Here is a 14,816-nt window from a genome sequence, read left to right as displayed (position 1 = left end):
TTTCGGAATTCTTTTTCGGTGTTTTTTTTTTTTTTTAATCTTAACCAATGACAATTTTAATTGTTTCTTTCAGATCTAACAGCAACAAAGCTGTGAAACATGTGATCATGAAATCACTCGGTTTTATTTTTTAATTATTTATTAATTTATTTTATGCGCTTTCTTGGAAACATCCTGTACAATTTCGATTTTTAAATAGCAACTCATTTTCATGGTTAATACTTGAAGAACCAATTAAAATTAATATATTAATCATTACCAACTAAGCTTCATACAATAAGCATTCATATAATTCGCAACGGGTAGCTATTGAAATTCTAATGACAGCGTGATTAACACATGCTAATTTTCAATTCATTGAAATTAAATTCGTAAAAAAGGATTACAAAAAAAAAATCAAATCAAAAGAGAGAAAACTTTTATATCGGCATTACCATGTCTAAAGACATTTTTTAAAAAATCATTTGACCGTAGTTTGTCTTTAATCCATTAAATTTGAAGGGTTAATTGAGTGAAATTTGAGTTTACAAAAAATTAAAGGTTCTTAGTTTTTAAAGGTGTAATTTCACTTAGCTTTCAATCAAGTTTCTTGAAATAGAAAATTTGTAATTGATGATTGGGACATACCTAATATTTTTGCTCAATTAATGTAACCATAGGGCAAAACAGGTGCACTGTAACTCAAATAAGTTGCACTAATGAGACTTCCATGAATAAATTTGTAACAGAAATTCATACAAATTTAACCGATTTAAGTCGTGGGAAGTTATTGCTAATGTCAATATTTTTAGAGATAACAGCATTAAACGAGCTGATGTGTGCATCACATGACTTCCTTTTACTCCAATTTAAAGATAATAGTGCATCGGAGTGAACAAAAAAACACTTTAAATACTTTTATTCCAAGTTTGTTGCGAACCGAAGCAAAGAAAACGTTTTATACAGATAAATTTTCCCAATATTGGCAGTTTTAATGTGATTCAATGGTTAACACTCTAAATATAGCCAAATTGAAACCAGATTAAAAAAAAAATTAAAAAAAAAAAAAAAAAAAAACACAAAATTCCCAGATTAAAAAAAAAAATCCACCAAATTTGTCGCTAAATTGGCGACAAATCTTGCCGACCAAAAGCTTGGCGACATATTGCCAAGTGTTTGTCAAATTATAGCATCACTTGAGTTTACATTGAAATTAACAATGATTTTACCCCAAAAGATGTAAAAGACCCCCTTTGGAATATCCGAATGCAACTAAAAGAGAAGGTGCACAACTAGACCCACTTGGAGTCTATGTGCCAAATTTCAACTTTCTAGGATATACCGTTCTTGACTTATGCGAGATACATACACACATACGCACATACATACGTACATACGGACGTCACGAGAAAACTCGTTGTAATTAACTCGGGGATCGTCAAAATGGATTCTTCAGGTGTCTATACGTTCTTAAGCATGTATCCACGTGTGGTCGAGTTGGAAAAAAAAATCAGTATTCATTCGGGGGCGAGCAAAATGGAAATTAAGGCCGATTATTGAGTGAAAATTTTTTCGCGAATACAATACTTCCTCTTTTGTAAAAGGAAGTAAAAAAGAAAGAAGCGCTAGGTTCCTCAGGATGAAATATGTAAATGTTCCTAATTTCTTTGGGAGCACGGGGAAGTTATTTTCTAAAAATTAGATTGTTCGTTAAGCAGCCATAATTCTCAGTTTTTTACAGAAAAAACAAGAGTTTTTTTTTTTTTTTTTTTTTTGACAAAAAATCTAGTTACAGTTTACAAGAGAATGAATATACTCAAACTTAAAGATGAACTATCAAATCTGAGAATTTGCCTATTAAAACATTTAGTTCACAATTTTTGATGCAGAAATGTTCAGTTAAATATACTTTAATAAATTACTAATGGTAAACATGGATTGACACATAAAAGCAGCAAACACAATGACACTTATTTTGAAAATATTAAAATCAGACAAACTTGCACTAAAAATATGTGTGTAGATAATTTAAAATATATTTTGAATCTTATGAGTTAATAGCAAAAAATAATACATGTGAAACTAGGTTTAACATGCTTGTAAGAACTTTATCACTTTAACCTCTTCAGCTACCGTTACAGACAGATTGTTTGACAGTTTACAGATTGACTGAGCCCCAAACAAGGGCGATAAGTAGTCTCCGAATATTGCATCTTTGCGAGAACTGTACGCAAATAACCTGCTCAGTATTTCCTTGCAACTCTGTCTTAGCTTCGGCCGTATTTGCTTTAGAAGATTTTCTGGTAAATCAGGAACATGCCAGGCTATTGCTACAAACATATCTAACAGTCGGAGAGCCAATGCCGCCAGACCTTACTTATTTTCTGTAACAAAATGCGTATTACAGAATAGAGTTAGCGTGTACTTTGAACATACGCGTGTCTATTAACTTGGACCAAGAGCCAATTTGCAGGTACTGGGTACTGAATGCACGCAAAAACAGTGATAACCTTACTTATTTTGTTAAGTCTCAATTTTTATATTATGATACTCAGGAAACTATTCCAATACATTTTGTAAGCTGCCAGACCAATCGTATGGGCCAAATATCCTGCGAGACACAACTGAATGAGCGTAAAAACAGTGATAACCTTACTTATTTTATAAGTCTCAATTTTTATATTATGATACTCAGGAAACTATTCCAATACATTTTGTAAGCTGCCAGACCAATCGTATGGGCCAAATATCCTGCGAGACACAACTGAATGAGCGTAAAAACAGTGATAACCTTACTTATTTTATAAGTCTCAATTTTTATACTATGATACTCACAGAGAACTATTCCAAAACATTTTGTTAGTTGCTAGACCTATCGTATGAGCTAAATATCTTGCCAGACACACGTTATTATTCTTGCGCTTAAGCACTGAAAAATATCGTATGCTTTCACAAATAGGGTACATTTAGCTGTCCAGTATTTTATAGGAACGCTTCGGATTTTTTTTTTTGTAATGTACCTTTTATTCTTTAACTTCAATTTCTAATGATCAAAAAAAAAATAAATAAATAAATAAATAAATAAATAAATAAAAATTAGCTTGAATTTTGACATCTGGAATTCAAATTATGTTTTCCGCAAGCAAGAGGGTGTGTGTATGTGTGTGCGTGTGTGTTTGTGTCTGTGTGCAGGCATGAGTATGTGTGTGCGTGTGTGTTTGTGTCTGTGTGCAGGCATGAGTATGTGTGTGCGTGTGTGTTTGTGTCTGTGTGCAGGCATGAGTGTGTGTGTGTGTGTGTGTATGTGTGTGTATGTATGCGTGTGTATGTTGGATATGGACGCAACCTGGAGACTTTGCTCGCTAGAGGGACAGCATCGGGAGGATCTGGTCGACGGTGGTGCTGGCAGAGGGAGTGGGGGGAAAATAAAATCATAAGACATCAAAACTGACAAGTGAGAACAATAAGCAATGTGATTGCTCAATAAAGAAAGAAAAAAGAAAACAAAGAAGGAAAGAAATAACCAAAAGAAAAGAAAAATAATACTAACTTGGATTATTGGCTTCATCTTCGGCACTCGTAACTGGTAAGCTGAGGCAACCACTTTGAGAAATATCACAATCGTCAACGGGACGCATTCCATTCATTTTTTTGCTAGGTGTACACCTGCGGGGGAAAAAAGGGCATCACTGTTATCTCCAATAATTTAGAGTCTCAGAAGTCATAAGTCTTGTGAAAACATAAAAATTTCCAACTTGATATTAATTTCAGGTTCTTTTATTCATGTACCAGAAACAATGTGAACATCGGAATCACACAATGGGTTGTTGAAGGATTTATGATTTGCTTTCTTTGCCGAAGAAGACTTTATACGGCAATAGCGTTTCTGTCACGAATATAACTCGGGGCTGTCATTTGTGGCGTCACCCTGCTCCACCCCAACCTTTGTTTAAATGTTTTATTTAAACCTGAAGTTCGTACAATATTCAGAATCAACTCATTTTTATGATGCAACGACAGTTTGAATTAAAAGCCAAGAATAAATTACAAATGCATTTTATGTAAATTTGCCCTTGACGACTTTTTAACCACTCCCTCTCCATGATATTGCGGTTTATTATCGTTGAAATTTGGTAGATTAAGTATTTTTTAAGATATACTGAGGAAAATTTTAAGAACAAATTATTTTTAATTTTTGTAAGCTCTTAAAACCATTTTGAGTGTCCACAAAAATGGATATCACCGGGGTCATAAATAATAAATAATATTTAGCCATTATAAATAGCCATATAATAAAAAATACAATTCTTTTGGAAACATGCAAAAAAAAAAAAAAAGAAGATAAGAAAAAAAGAAAGAAACAGAAAAACAAAACTGATTTGGGCACCACACTATTTTCTCGGGAAGCCATTTTTATTTACCAATGATTTCTTTTATTACCACAAACGAGCGAGGAGCTTCTGATTCTGAGGTTTCATCGCACTTTTAAGGAAGTTTCTGTAAAAATGAGCTACATTTCTGTGTGTGTGTCGTAAGGTCTTGGGGAACAGACACAAACCGGTCCCGGAAAAACAATATTTTCAATATCTTCAGACAATCACATTAAAATAAGTTGCCACACTAGCGCAGGCAGAAATACCTTTCGGAAGGATTTTTTGATCCAAACAATCTCTACATGTGTATAGGCTATTGCAGTGGTTGGAAGTAGCGACGTTACTGTAGTAGCTACATTTTTGAGTAGTTTGTAGTGTAGCGCACTACTTTTTAAAAGAAGTAGTGTAGTGAGTAGTTAACTACAAAAAAATAGTAGTTTGTAGCGATTTCTGGAAACTACTTTTAAATAAATTGAAAAAAAAGAAAAAATCAAGGTTCAAACGAATTTGACTGGCGCAAATTTTACACAAGTACATCAGCGGATGCAATGAGAAAGAAGACTCATAAAAATACGAGCTGACCTCAGGCATTTCATTTTGACGCCATACGTTCTATCTATTCGCTGCCATTAGTTTACCGTCGTAATTTTCTTATTTCACCAATATTTATATTAAAAAACGCACTTATTTTCGCGAAAATGAAGATATCGGTGATTTCGCGAGTTGAAAATTTGGTGAATTTTATGTGAACAGACCGAAGATTGAAAAACAAAAATATTTTAGTGAGGCTTAAATTTTCGACAGTATTTACCAAATAAAAAGAAGCCACTGAAACTGTTATAGAAAAGGATGAAATTGAACTGTTCTGGAGGACTTACAATAAATGCGAGCATTACATGTATGAGAGTATGAAAACGGACATTTTTCTTAGTGTCTTTTGATGAGCTAATTTATCAATCTTTTTTTGTTCAATCCTCTTACGGTGTGTTTGTGTATTGGGGTGTCCCCCCCCCCCGAAAAAAAAATCGAAAGTTGATTTTTCAAGTCGCACACTCTCTTATATTTTATCCTTTTACGTCAAAAAAAAAAAAAAATATATATATATATATATATATATATATATATATATATTATATATATAATTTGAACAACGGCAACAAGTGCCGATTATGTCTGAAAGAGTGAATCAGCACTTGTGTAGTGCTAGGCCAAATTAAAATAAAATGTTTTTTTAGAAACTCAAAATTTCTGTTGATAAAACGTTGCTCCTTTACCCCACATGTGCACTACAAAAATATTTATTCAAATTAAAAATCATTTAGATATCTCACACGTGGCCTAACATTTGTAATTTTTTTCAAACAATTAAGTTTTTGATACATATTTTCAGATATGTAAGATTTTACGAAATTATCATGCTGAAAAATATAAACAGTAAAGTAGAAAAGTAGGTAATTAGCGTTAAATAGAAATTTTTGTTTTCCTGCAATTTTTAAGTCTCCCGTATAGTACTCAAAGATATGGATTTTTTCCAGGTTGAGTTAAATTTTTCATCCTTATATATTATTTCTGTAGCCTGTTTTTGGTTTCTACGCCAGATTTTCCCCAATTCTTGATCGATTTCTTTGATTTACACCTTATTTTAAAGCTTATGGTGCTGGCTACTGACGAAAAATAGACCCACGGTCTAAAAATTGTTTTTTTCAGCCGAAAAACCTGTTTTAAAGAACCAGAATGAGGTTTTCGGTTAAACTTATAACTTTAACTTGCACTATGAGCGACAGAGCTGAATAGCTTGATCGGCGGAGCGTTCTCCTCGTAACCTGGAGAATGAGTGTTCGGGCCCACGTCCGGACAATCTGCATCAAAAAATTAGAGAAATATCGCGTATTGCATGAACACTTAATTAAGTGAATAGCAAATATGAGGGAATAGAATAAGTGAAAAGGAAACGCTCCTTGCTGTTATGAAAACTTGATGTGACTTTGTGCTAAATTACTTCGGAATTATACGTTTTTTTTTTCTTTTTTAAAGCTTTGGCTCTGGTAAGAAAATTAAAGCATAATGTAAGCGAAAATATAAGTAACAGGTTTAAGATTTCAGACTACAATATAGAATTATTTTTTGTTCAGAAAAAAATAATAAATCGTATATTGAAATATATATTCTTCTAATGAGTTTTTGACTCTTTGTACAAATAAAAAAATTACTACCTCAATTTGAAGGGTAAAATATATATTTTTTCTTCTTTTTGCAAAAAAAAAAAAAAAAAATAGCTTATCACATTTTTACTACTTTTGAAAAGCTACGCTTAAAATAGAGCATAGTTCAATTTATTTTGTATTTTAACCGTGCTGTGAAATGATGAACACGTGCTGCCATCTAAGTTATAACGGTTCAAGCAGCCTGCGGTAACGAATTGTAAAAATTTTCAAAAAAATAAAAACATTTCTCTTTAATATCTTATCTTATATATTATTCCCTTCTCATTTTAAAACTTATCAGGCTGGCTAATGACGAAAAATAGACTTACGGTCGAAAAATCAAGTTTTCGAAAACGCACCTTGCTGTTTGAAAACCTTGATGCAGCCTGTAGCTCTTATGCATTTTTTTTTTTTTTTTTTTTTTGCAAAGTTCTAATGCAGTTTTCCAATTTTTTACGTCGCTTTCGGCAAAAAAAAAAAAAAAAAAAAGCCTGTGTGTGTGTGTGTGTGTTCATATTTTAATAAAGCTTAAAAACACTGGAATTAGTTATTTGGTTAAATTGATAAGTTTATTTTCGGTAGAGCGTTCGGCTATAAACTATCTGAACTTCGGGCAAGCTTGGGCTGTTCGACATAATATCAAATGTATATTAGTATTACGCATTACATGTACTCATAACATACACACGTAATAAAATAAATGTAGTGGGAATGCTACTTGGTGTTTCTACTCCTTTATGCAAGCTACAGTTATCATTCAGATAAGTTGACTGTTAATCGAAGGGTGTTCTTCCTTTTTTTTAAGCTCTGACTACATCCAGATCACTCAGCATAATATAATCATAAAAAAGTATTAGATTTACTTATAGGAAATCCTTTTTGTGCAGAAAAACATTTTCATTGTATGCTGAAATGTAGATGTTTCTAATAGCAGTGTTCAACCTTTTGTACAAATGAAAAAAATTCTACCCCAAATTAAAACTACGAGTTTCACCCAGTAAACCTTTAATTTTTTATTCGCGCAAATACGATATAAAGCATTAAAATTATTATCAACTTCATTAACAAGAAATCATTTTCTACTCCTCTGCTTTCTGCTGAAAAAAAAAACATTTTGTCTACGTTCGAAAAATTACACTTAAAAAACGGACTCAGTTCAACTGGTTTTGGTTTTGAATTTTAAGTGTTCGATTAAAAGAGAAACATGTGCGGGCATTTAAGCCGTAACGGTTAAAGCAATCTTCTATGTGAATTAGTTCAATATTCAAAGATAAAAACACTTATTTTCAATCTAAATTATTACTTCTCTAGATTGCTGATTTCAATCGCTAAGTGAGATCTTCGTCATTCTTTAATCAAATTCCATGCTTTACGAATAGTTTTAAATCGTATCATGCTGGTTAATGACAAAATATAGAAGCATGATCTTATTATTTTTTTTTGGCAACAAGCTTTTTTGCTGTTTTTTTACCACGCATTCATTCAATGAATAGTTTTCGAAAAGGAAGGCGCAATTGCTTGGTTTGTTGGGGTGTCGGGCTGTTAATCAGAATGGCGCCAATTCGAATCCGTGCCAATAAATATCTGTTTAATGTTTCTTTTTTTTCCTGTCAGTTGCTCACATGAGCAGGACTATTTGCCACAACGTGTTTTTTCACAGGCACAAGTACTGCTTTTTCACGAGTCACTACTCAGCCACACTTTTAATGATATTTATGTTTGCATTGAAAATATGTACGGCCAAAAGGTGAGCGATGATCAAATTATCACAGCGTTGTATTTAACGAGGTTTTGTTACTGATGTCTTTAAATTACATGCCTTCTCTTCTGCGCTTACTTTTTTTCGGTTCTTCTTCATAATGTTCTTCTTTTAAAATTTTTAAAAAGCGAAATGCCTTATGAAACGATTCGAAGCATAGTGCGGAGTTCCGCACGGGTCGACTAGTTTAAAATATATTATGTTTTTATTATTCGTTTGTAATTGTTGATCTGTAAATGTGTTCGCCAGTAATTTTTGAACTTGATATTCTATTTAAATTTGTATGTAATTTTTTGAAAAATAACTAAAAAAAAAGAAAATGTAAAAAAAAAACAATTTTTTAAATAAAATTATAAATTTTAGGTCAAGTGTGGCATATCGAAATGTTTTTTAATTTGAATAAATGTTCTTGTGGTACATGTGGGGTGTTGAGTACAGGGACAACGTTTTATCAACAGAAATTTCGAGTTTCTAAAAAAAGTTTTTTTTTCTTTTTTTTTTTTTGATTTGGCCTAGCATACAAGTACTGTTTTACACTTTCAGGTGCAAGTCGGCACGGGTTGCCGTTGTGCAAATTATATGAGGCTTTTTTCACGATTTTTTTGACACAAGAGGAAAAATACAAGAGTGTATGCGACTTGAAAAATTGACTTTCATTTTCTGAGGGACAACCTATTGTGTATGCTTTGTATTTACTACTTATTTTTTGGAAAGTAGCGAAGTAGCAACTACATTTCAAAAGTAGTTTGTAGATGCTACATTTTGAAAAAAGTAGTTGTAGTTGTAGTTAACTACATTTGTAACAAAGTAGTTGTAGTTCGCAACAAAAAAAATGTAGTTTTTTCAACCACTGGGCTATTGTATTATTACTAGCAATATCAAAGCCAGACGTCTGAAAGCGTTTTTATCCCCAAAAGTAGCTTTCGCTGTTTTACTGGGTAGCCATAAAAACGTTCGACAATAAAAGAGAAACAATTTGCGAGTGTCAGGCCAGAAAACCAAGTTATCGTGTTTAAAATATATATATATATATATATATATATATATATATATATATATATATATATATATTCAATTCGTTTCGGAAAAATTAAACTCACATTAAAAAAAAAATATAAAAAAAACAAGATGATGACTTCTTTTCACATTTCTTCTTTCTTCATCAAATGACTTCTTTTAACACTAATTTAATGTTATTTCCCGATTATGGGCAATTTCAATGTGATTAAATAGTTAACTCTCTAAATATCACCAACAATGGCTAAGTTGAAACCAGATGTTAAAAAAAACGCCAAATTTGTCGCCAAGTTGGCGACAAAACTTGGCTACCTAATCACTGGCGATATATAGCCAAGTGTCCGCCAAATTATATCACCACTTGAGTTTGCATCGAAATTAACAATGATTTCCCCCAAAATGGTGCAAAAGACCCCTTTAGGAACGTCCAAATGCAACCAAAAGGGGAGGTGCACAACTAGACCCTACTAGGAGTCTACGTAACAAATTTCCACTTTCTAAGACATACCGTTCTTTAGTTATGCAACATACATCCGCACATACATACATAGTATACATACGGACGTCACAAGAAAACTCGTTGTAATTAACTCGGGGATTGTCAAAATGGATATTTCGGTAGTCTATACGTTCTTAGGCACTTATGCACGTGTGGTCGGGTTGAAAAAAAAAAAAAAAAACTCAACATTCATTCAGGGGTGAGCAAAATGGAAATTAAGGCCGATTTTTAAGTGAAATTTTTTTCGCAAATACAATACTTCCTATTTTATAAAATGAAGTAAAAAGAGTCGAGCCCGTCCATAGGGAAGTTAATGAGACTAAATTAAAATTTCGTTTTCGTAGAAATTTTTTTAAGTTGCCCAATGATCCGGATTTTTCGTTTAACGGATTCGCCTCGATCCCGACCGATCCGGATATTTGGCACGCCACTCTTTCAACAAGTACTACGAGTTAATTAGGCATACAGTCTAATATACGAGAAATATATCATCTCATTTTGCAAAAACGTAGTTTTTATTGGACGAATGCAATAAGAAAGAGTGGATTCATTTTCCTAAGCGTTTACCACGTGAAACACAATAGAGAAACCACGTGATACAAAGCAATGACACACATATTTCATTTCTAATGGGCTAGTTGACAACCAACATACGCTGCTCTTTCGTCTCGGGTCACCTCGTAATAACTGCAGGCCCGACGAGAGGCCATGTCAGCCTAGTCGGAAACTAGGGGCCCGGGTCTTGGGGGGGGGAAGGCGGCGACACTGACGCAAAAAAAAAAAAAAAAAAAAAAAAAAAGAAAGAAAGAAAAGAAAGGAAGAAAAAAAAGGGGGGGAGGGACTCCGAATGAGAGAAAACGTAAAGATTAAGTAAAATTTACTCTTTCGGTACTTTTTGCTGTGGCACTGAAAATAGAGTTACTTGTTTTACTCCCCTTTTTTTCTCTTCTTTTCTCCCTTTTCTTTCCTTTTTCCTCCCTTTTTCCTTCTTTGCACCCTCTTATTTTCTTCTTTCTTTCTTTTTTTTCTGGGGGGGGGGGGGACGGGAGGGGCCCGATGACATGACTGACAAGGGCCCCGCCTTGGCTCTCTGCGTACCTGCTTATTAGCCAGCAAGCATTTCGAATTGTAACTTCTGCACGCCAGTGCTCGGAGTCGGAGGCAAAATGATCGACTCCTGGAATCTTAGATCTTGATTACGACTCATTTACCCTTAAATCAGTCCGACACCGCAACTCCGACTCTGACTCACTGCCAGAGTTGCGGACGGGGGAGAGGGGAGATGATCGACCCCGACTTTTAGAATTTTAAAGCCTTCAACCCTGGACTATGATTCCAACTTCTAAGCCCTGATGCAAACAACGTAAACCTACCACAAACAGAAGTGAAGGGTCGGCACGTCTATCAGAGTATCAAGTTGAAACAATTTCATGACAGGGGTCTTCTTCCCACGTCTTCAATGTCATGTACCAAACATTTGACAAGACATTTGAATTACTCATCACTTAAAAAAGACAATCTGATTTTTTTCCTTTGAACTTATTTACTGATCAGGAGAAACACGTCATTTTGGAGTTTTCATGGGGGAAGGGAGGGAGGGGCAAAGGGAGAATATTCAATGTTAATTTTTTCGGGGGTAATTGACACCTCTGACTAGGGCCGCCGAGAGCCACCTAGTCAGTTTGGTCGGCGAACCCCCTTTTCCCCCTTTCACCCCTAAAATTTGCCAAGAGACGGACCCCTAGTTTCCGACAAGGCTGACAAGACCTCTCGTCGGCCCTGTCCCTGACTCCTTTAAATTACGGGACTGTGGTCAGACTATCCTGCATTTTATTTTTTAAGTTTAAAAACCATCTTGCTTGCATAAAAATGAAAACATTACGAGGAATGAAATGTGTCCCGTATAAATTTTGCGTCCAAATCATTCACAGTGAAAATAGTAATATAAGCTTGAAACCAGCTTGATAGAAAAATGAAATTCCTTTGTGAAATTATGTAAAATGCCTTGCATGCGAAAGTGCAATGCGCGGTCCTGTGTTCGAAGGTTTGAGTAACTACAAGAAGCACATGGTTTTATAATAATTCATTTTGAAGATGGAAAATGTACTTTAACTCTATCTCTGAGCTCTATGGATGAAGACCAATATTTTAACAACATTTATAAACTGTAAAATGACTGATTATAGTACGGATATGGACAAAAAAAAAAAAAAAAAACACCCACACACACACACACACACACAAGTTTTAGTAAAAACTGCGTAACCTATTCCGGAAGACATTTAGAATATTTTTTCGCTTGCTGAGAAACACAACATAACAAAATGCTTGAATAATTTTTGAAGGTTATTTTAATTTTCAATGCGTGAAATACCTTCGCAGCGGCTCTAAAAATCTGTTTATTACATCCACAAATTTATACCTTACTAAACTTTGTTCCTCTTGCGACTTGCATTTCAATTTTTTTCTTACTAAAATTTCTTTCATAATTCGTACACAGTTAAAAATAATGTAAAATACTTTTCAAAAATCAATTTCATTTTTTTCCAAAATTCAATAATTTCCCTATTTTTGTTGACCAACACATTAAGAAATTGCAATAAATAATATCACTACTGAAAATTGTACAATTGAGTGTTAAAGAGAAACATTAAACAAACACTTCGCATGTTTTTGAATTAAAAAATTATGCATGATAATAAAGCATGATACATATTCTCTTAAATAGGAAATTGTCAATACTATGTTTTTGTACGCCTATTATCATCATTATCCAACTACTTTCTTTTAATAATAAATCACGATAGACAAAACCTCATCATATTAGACAACCTGAACCGTCTTTTAAGGAACTAGGGTTTAATCAATTAAACATTTTTTTTCACATGTAATAAATATTTCAGTGTTTTGAAATGATTTTTTAAGTTTTACTATCCGCTGTTAAATAACACATGGCATTCTCAAAGACAATAAAATAAATGTCACCACTAATCACTACACAAAAAGGCAATAAAGAGAAGCATTTAAAACTAACAGCATGCATGCTTTTGAATCAAAAATGAATGTTCAAAACTGGAATGTCCTTCAATAGAATTAGGGTTTAATCAATTTAATTAATTTTTTTCAAACTCCATTAATTTTTGAATGTCTTGAAATGATTATCTCGTTTTACTATTCATTATTAGATAACACGTGGCATTTTCAAAGACATTACAATAAACGATGTCACCACTCATAATTACACAATTAGGCAGTAAAGAGAAGCATTTAAACAAACAGCAAACATGCTTTTGAATCAAAAATTGATGTAAAAAAATGAAATGTCCTTCAATAGAATTAGGGTTCAATCAATTCAATTAAATTTTTTTCAAACTCAATTAATTTTTGAATATTTTGAAATGATTATCTCGTTTTACTATTCATTATTAGATAACACGTGGCATTCTCAAAGACATTACAATAAACGATGTCACCACTCATAATTGCACAATTAGACGATAAAGAGAAGCATTTAAACAAACAGCAAACACGTTTTTAAATTAAAAACGAAGTTTTAAAAAATGAAATGCCCTTCAATGGAATTAGGGTTTAATTAATTCAATATTTTTTTCTAACTCCATATTTTTTTAAATGTTTTAAAATTATTACTATTAAGTTTTACTATCCGTAATTAGATAACACATGTCATTCTCATAGACATTACAATAAATGATGTCACCACTAATAATTACACAGTAGGCAATAAAAAGAAGCATTTAAACAAGCAGCATGCATGTTTTTATATTTATAATAAACGTAAGAAAAACGAAGCATAATATATATCCTGCTAATTTGGAAATTTGCGATCGAGATTGTCTTTTGTACGTCAACTATCATTATTATCCAACAAATCTAAATTTAAATAAATCACGATAGATAAAACCTCATCCTAGTATGCAACCTGGACCGCCCTTCAATGGAATTAGGGTTTAATCAATTCAAAAAAATTTCAAACTCAAAAAATTTTAATAAGTTTCAAATTGATTATCACGTTTTACAATCCGTTATTAGATAACACATGGCATTCTCAAAGACATAGTAAATGATTTTACCACTGATAATTACACAGTTAGGCAGTACAGAGAAGCATTTAAACGAACAACATACATATTTGTGAATTAAAAATAAATGTAAAAAAAGACAAAGCATGATACATATCCTGTTAATTCGGCCAAGATTGTCTTTTGCCCTATTATCGTTATTATCCAACAACTTACCTTTCACAATCAATCACGATAGACAAAAACGCATCATAGTAGGCAACCTGAACCGTCCTTCAATGGAATTAGGGTTGGCAAACGGTGACATTACATGTTAAAGAAGTGGATGTCGTGATTCATGGACACCAGTGGCCAACCCAGGAGTCCGACACTTGTCATCGCCAGCAGTTTAGTACAATAGGCTCAGTCGCCCAGTATGGAGGGGTGCTTCCTTCCTGTAATCTGCAGAAACACCGGATTTGGCCCTATTCTGTCTACACTTTATTTTGTTGCTTATTTGAGTTTAATTCATCGGATAGTCAAAGAGAGAATGAGCCAGTCTTGGTTGAGCGGTCACGACTTCCAGTTCAATGTTTGATTATATTATGATAAAAAGTTGCTTTTTTGAAAAGCTTTTATTGTGTTGTGATGAGCAAAGCAGCCGCATTGAAATAGATTAAAAAAGTGGTTTAGCATAAATTAAACTTGAACTTCAGCCTACTGAATTTAGTGTAAAAGAAATACATACAGGGAATAGATTTAAAAAAAAAATTAACATGCGACAGGGTAATCACCTCAATGGAAGTTTTGCATGCAGAGTTCAATGTAGATTTTAGATAAAATTAAGTTACGATGATGACTACATAACATATGAGTCTATTTCCCATTGACCAACATCGGTTTTCTAACGTGAGCTATAGTCCACCTCACGACGGTTAGCATTCGTGTTCGGACGAATCTACTTCA

At 33.2% G+C, this 14,816-nt stretch overlaps 1 protein-coding gene across 1 annotated transcript in view; it reads right to left on the bottom strand.

Annotated features, from left to right (window-relative positions):
• The window catches only part of LOC129226849 (LIM domain-binding protein 3-like), a 226,977-nt gene that overhangs the window by 12,519 nt on the left and 199,642 nt on the right, over nucleotides 1-14,816 (bottom strand). Inside the window, exon 3 of the mRNA XM_054861478.1 lies at nucleotides 3,530-3,645. Within this exon, the coding sequence (XP_054717453.1) occupies nucleotides 3,530-3,645 (116 nt within the window). The remainder of the gene's footprint in view (nucleotides 1-3,529; nucleotides 3,646-14,816) is intronic.

The sequence above is a fragment of the Uloborus diversus genome, chromosome 7, assembly GCF_026930045.1.
Source record: "Uloborus diversus isolate 005 chromosome 7, Udiv.v.3.1, whole genome shotgun sequence".
Taxonomy (NCBI): domain Eukaryota; kingdom Metazoa; phylum Arthropoda; class Arachnida; order Araneae; family Uloboridae; genus Uloborus; species Uloborus diversus.
This window is presented reverse-complemented; position numbering and strand designations above follow the sequence as displayed.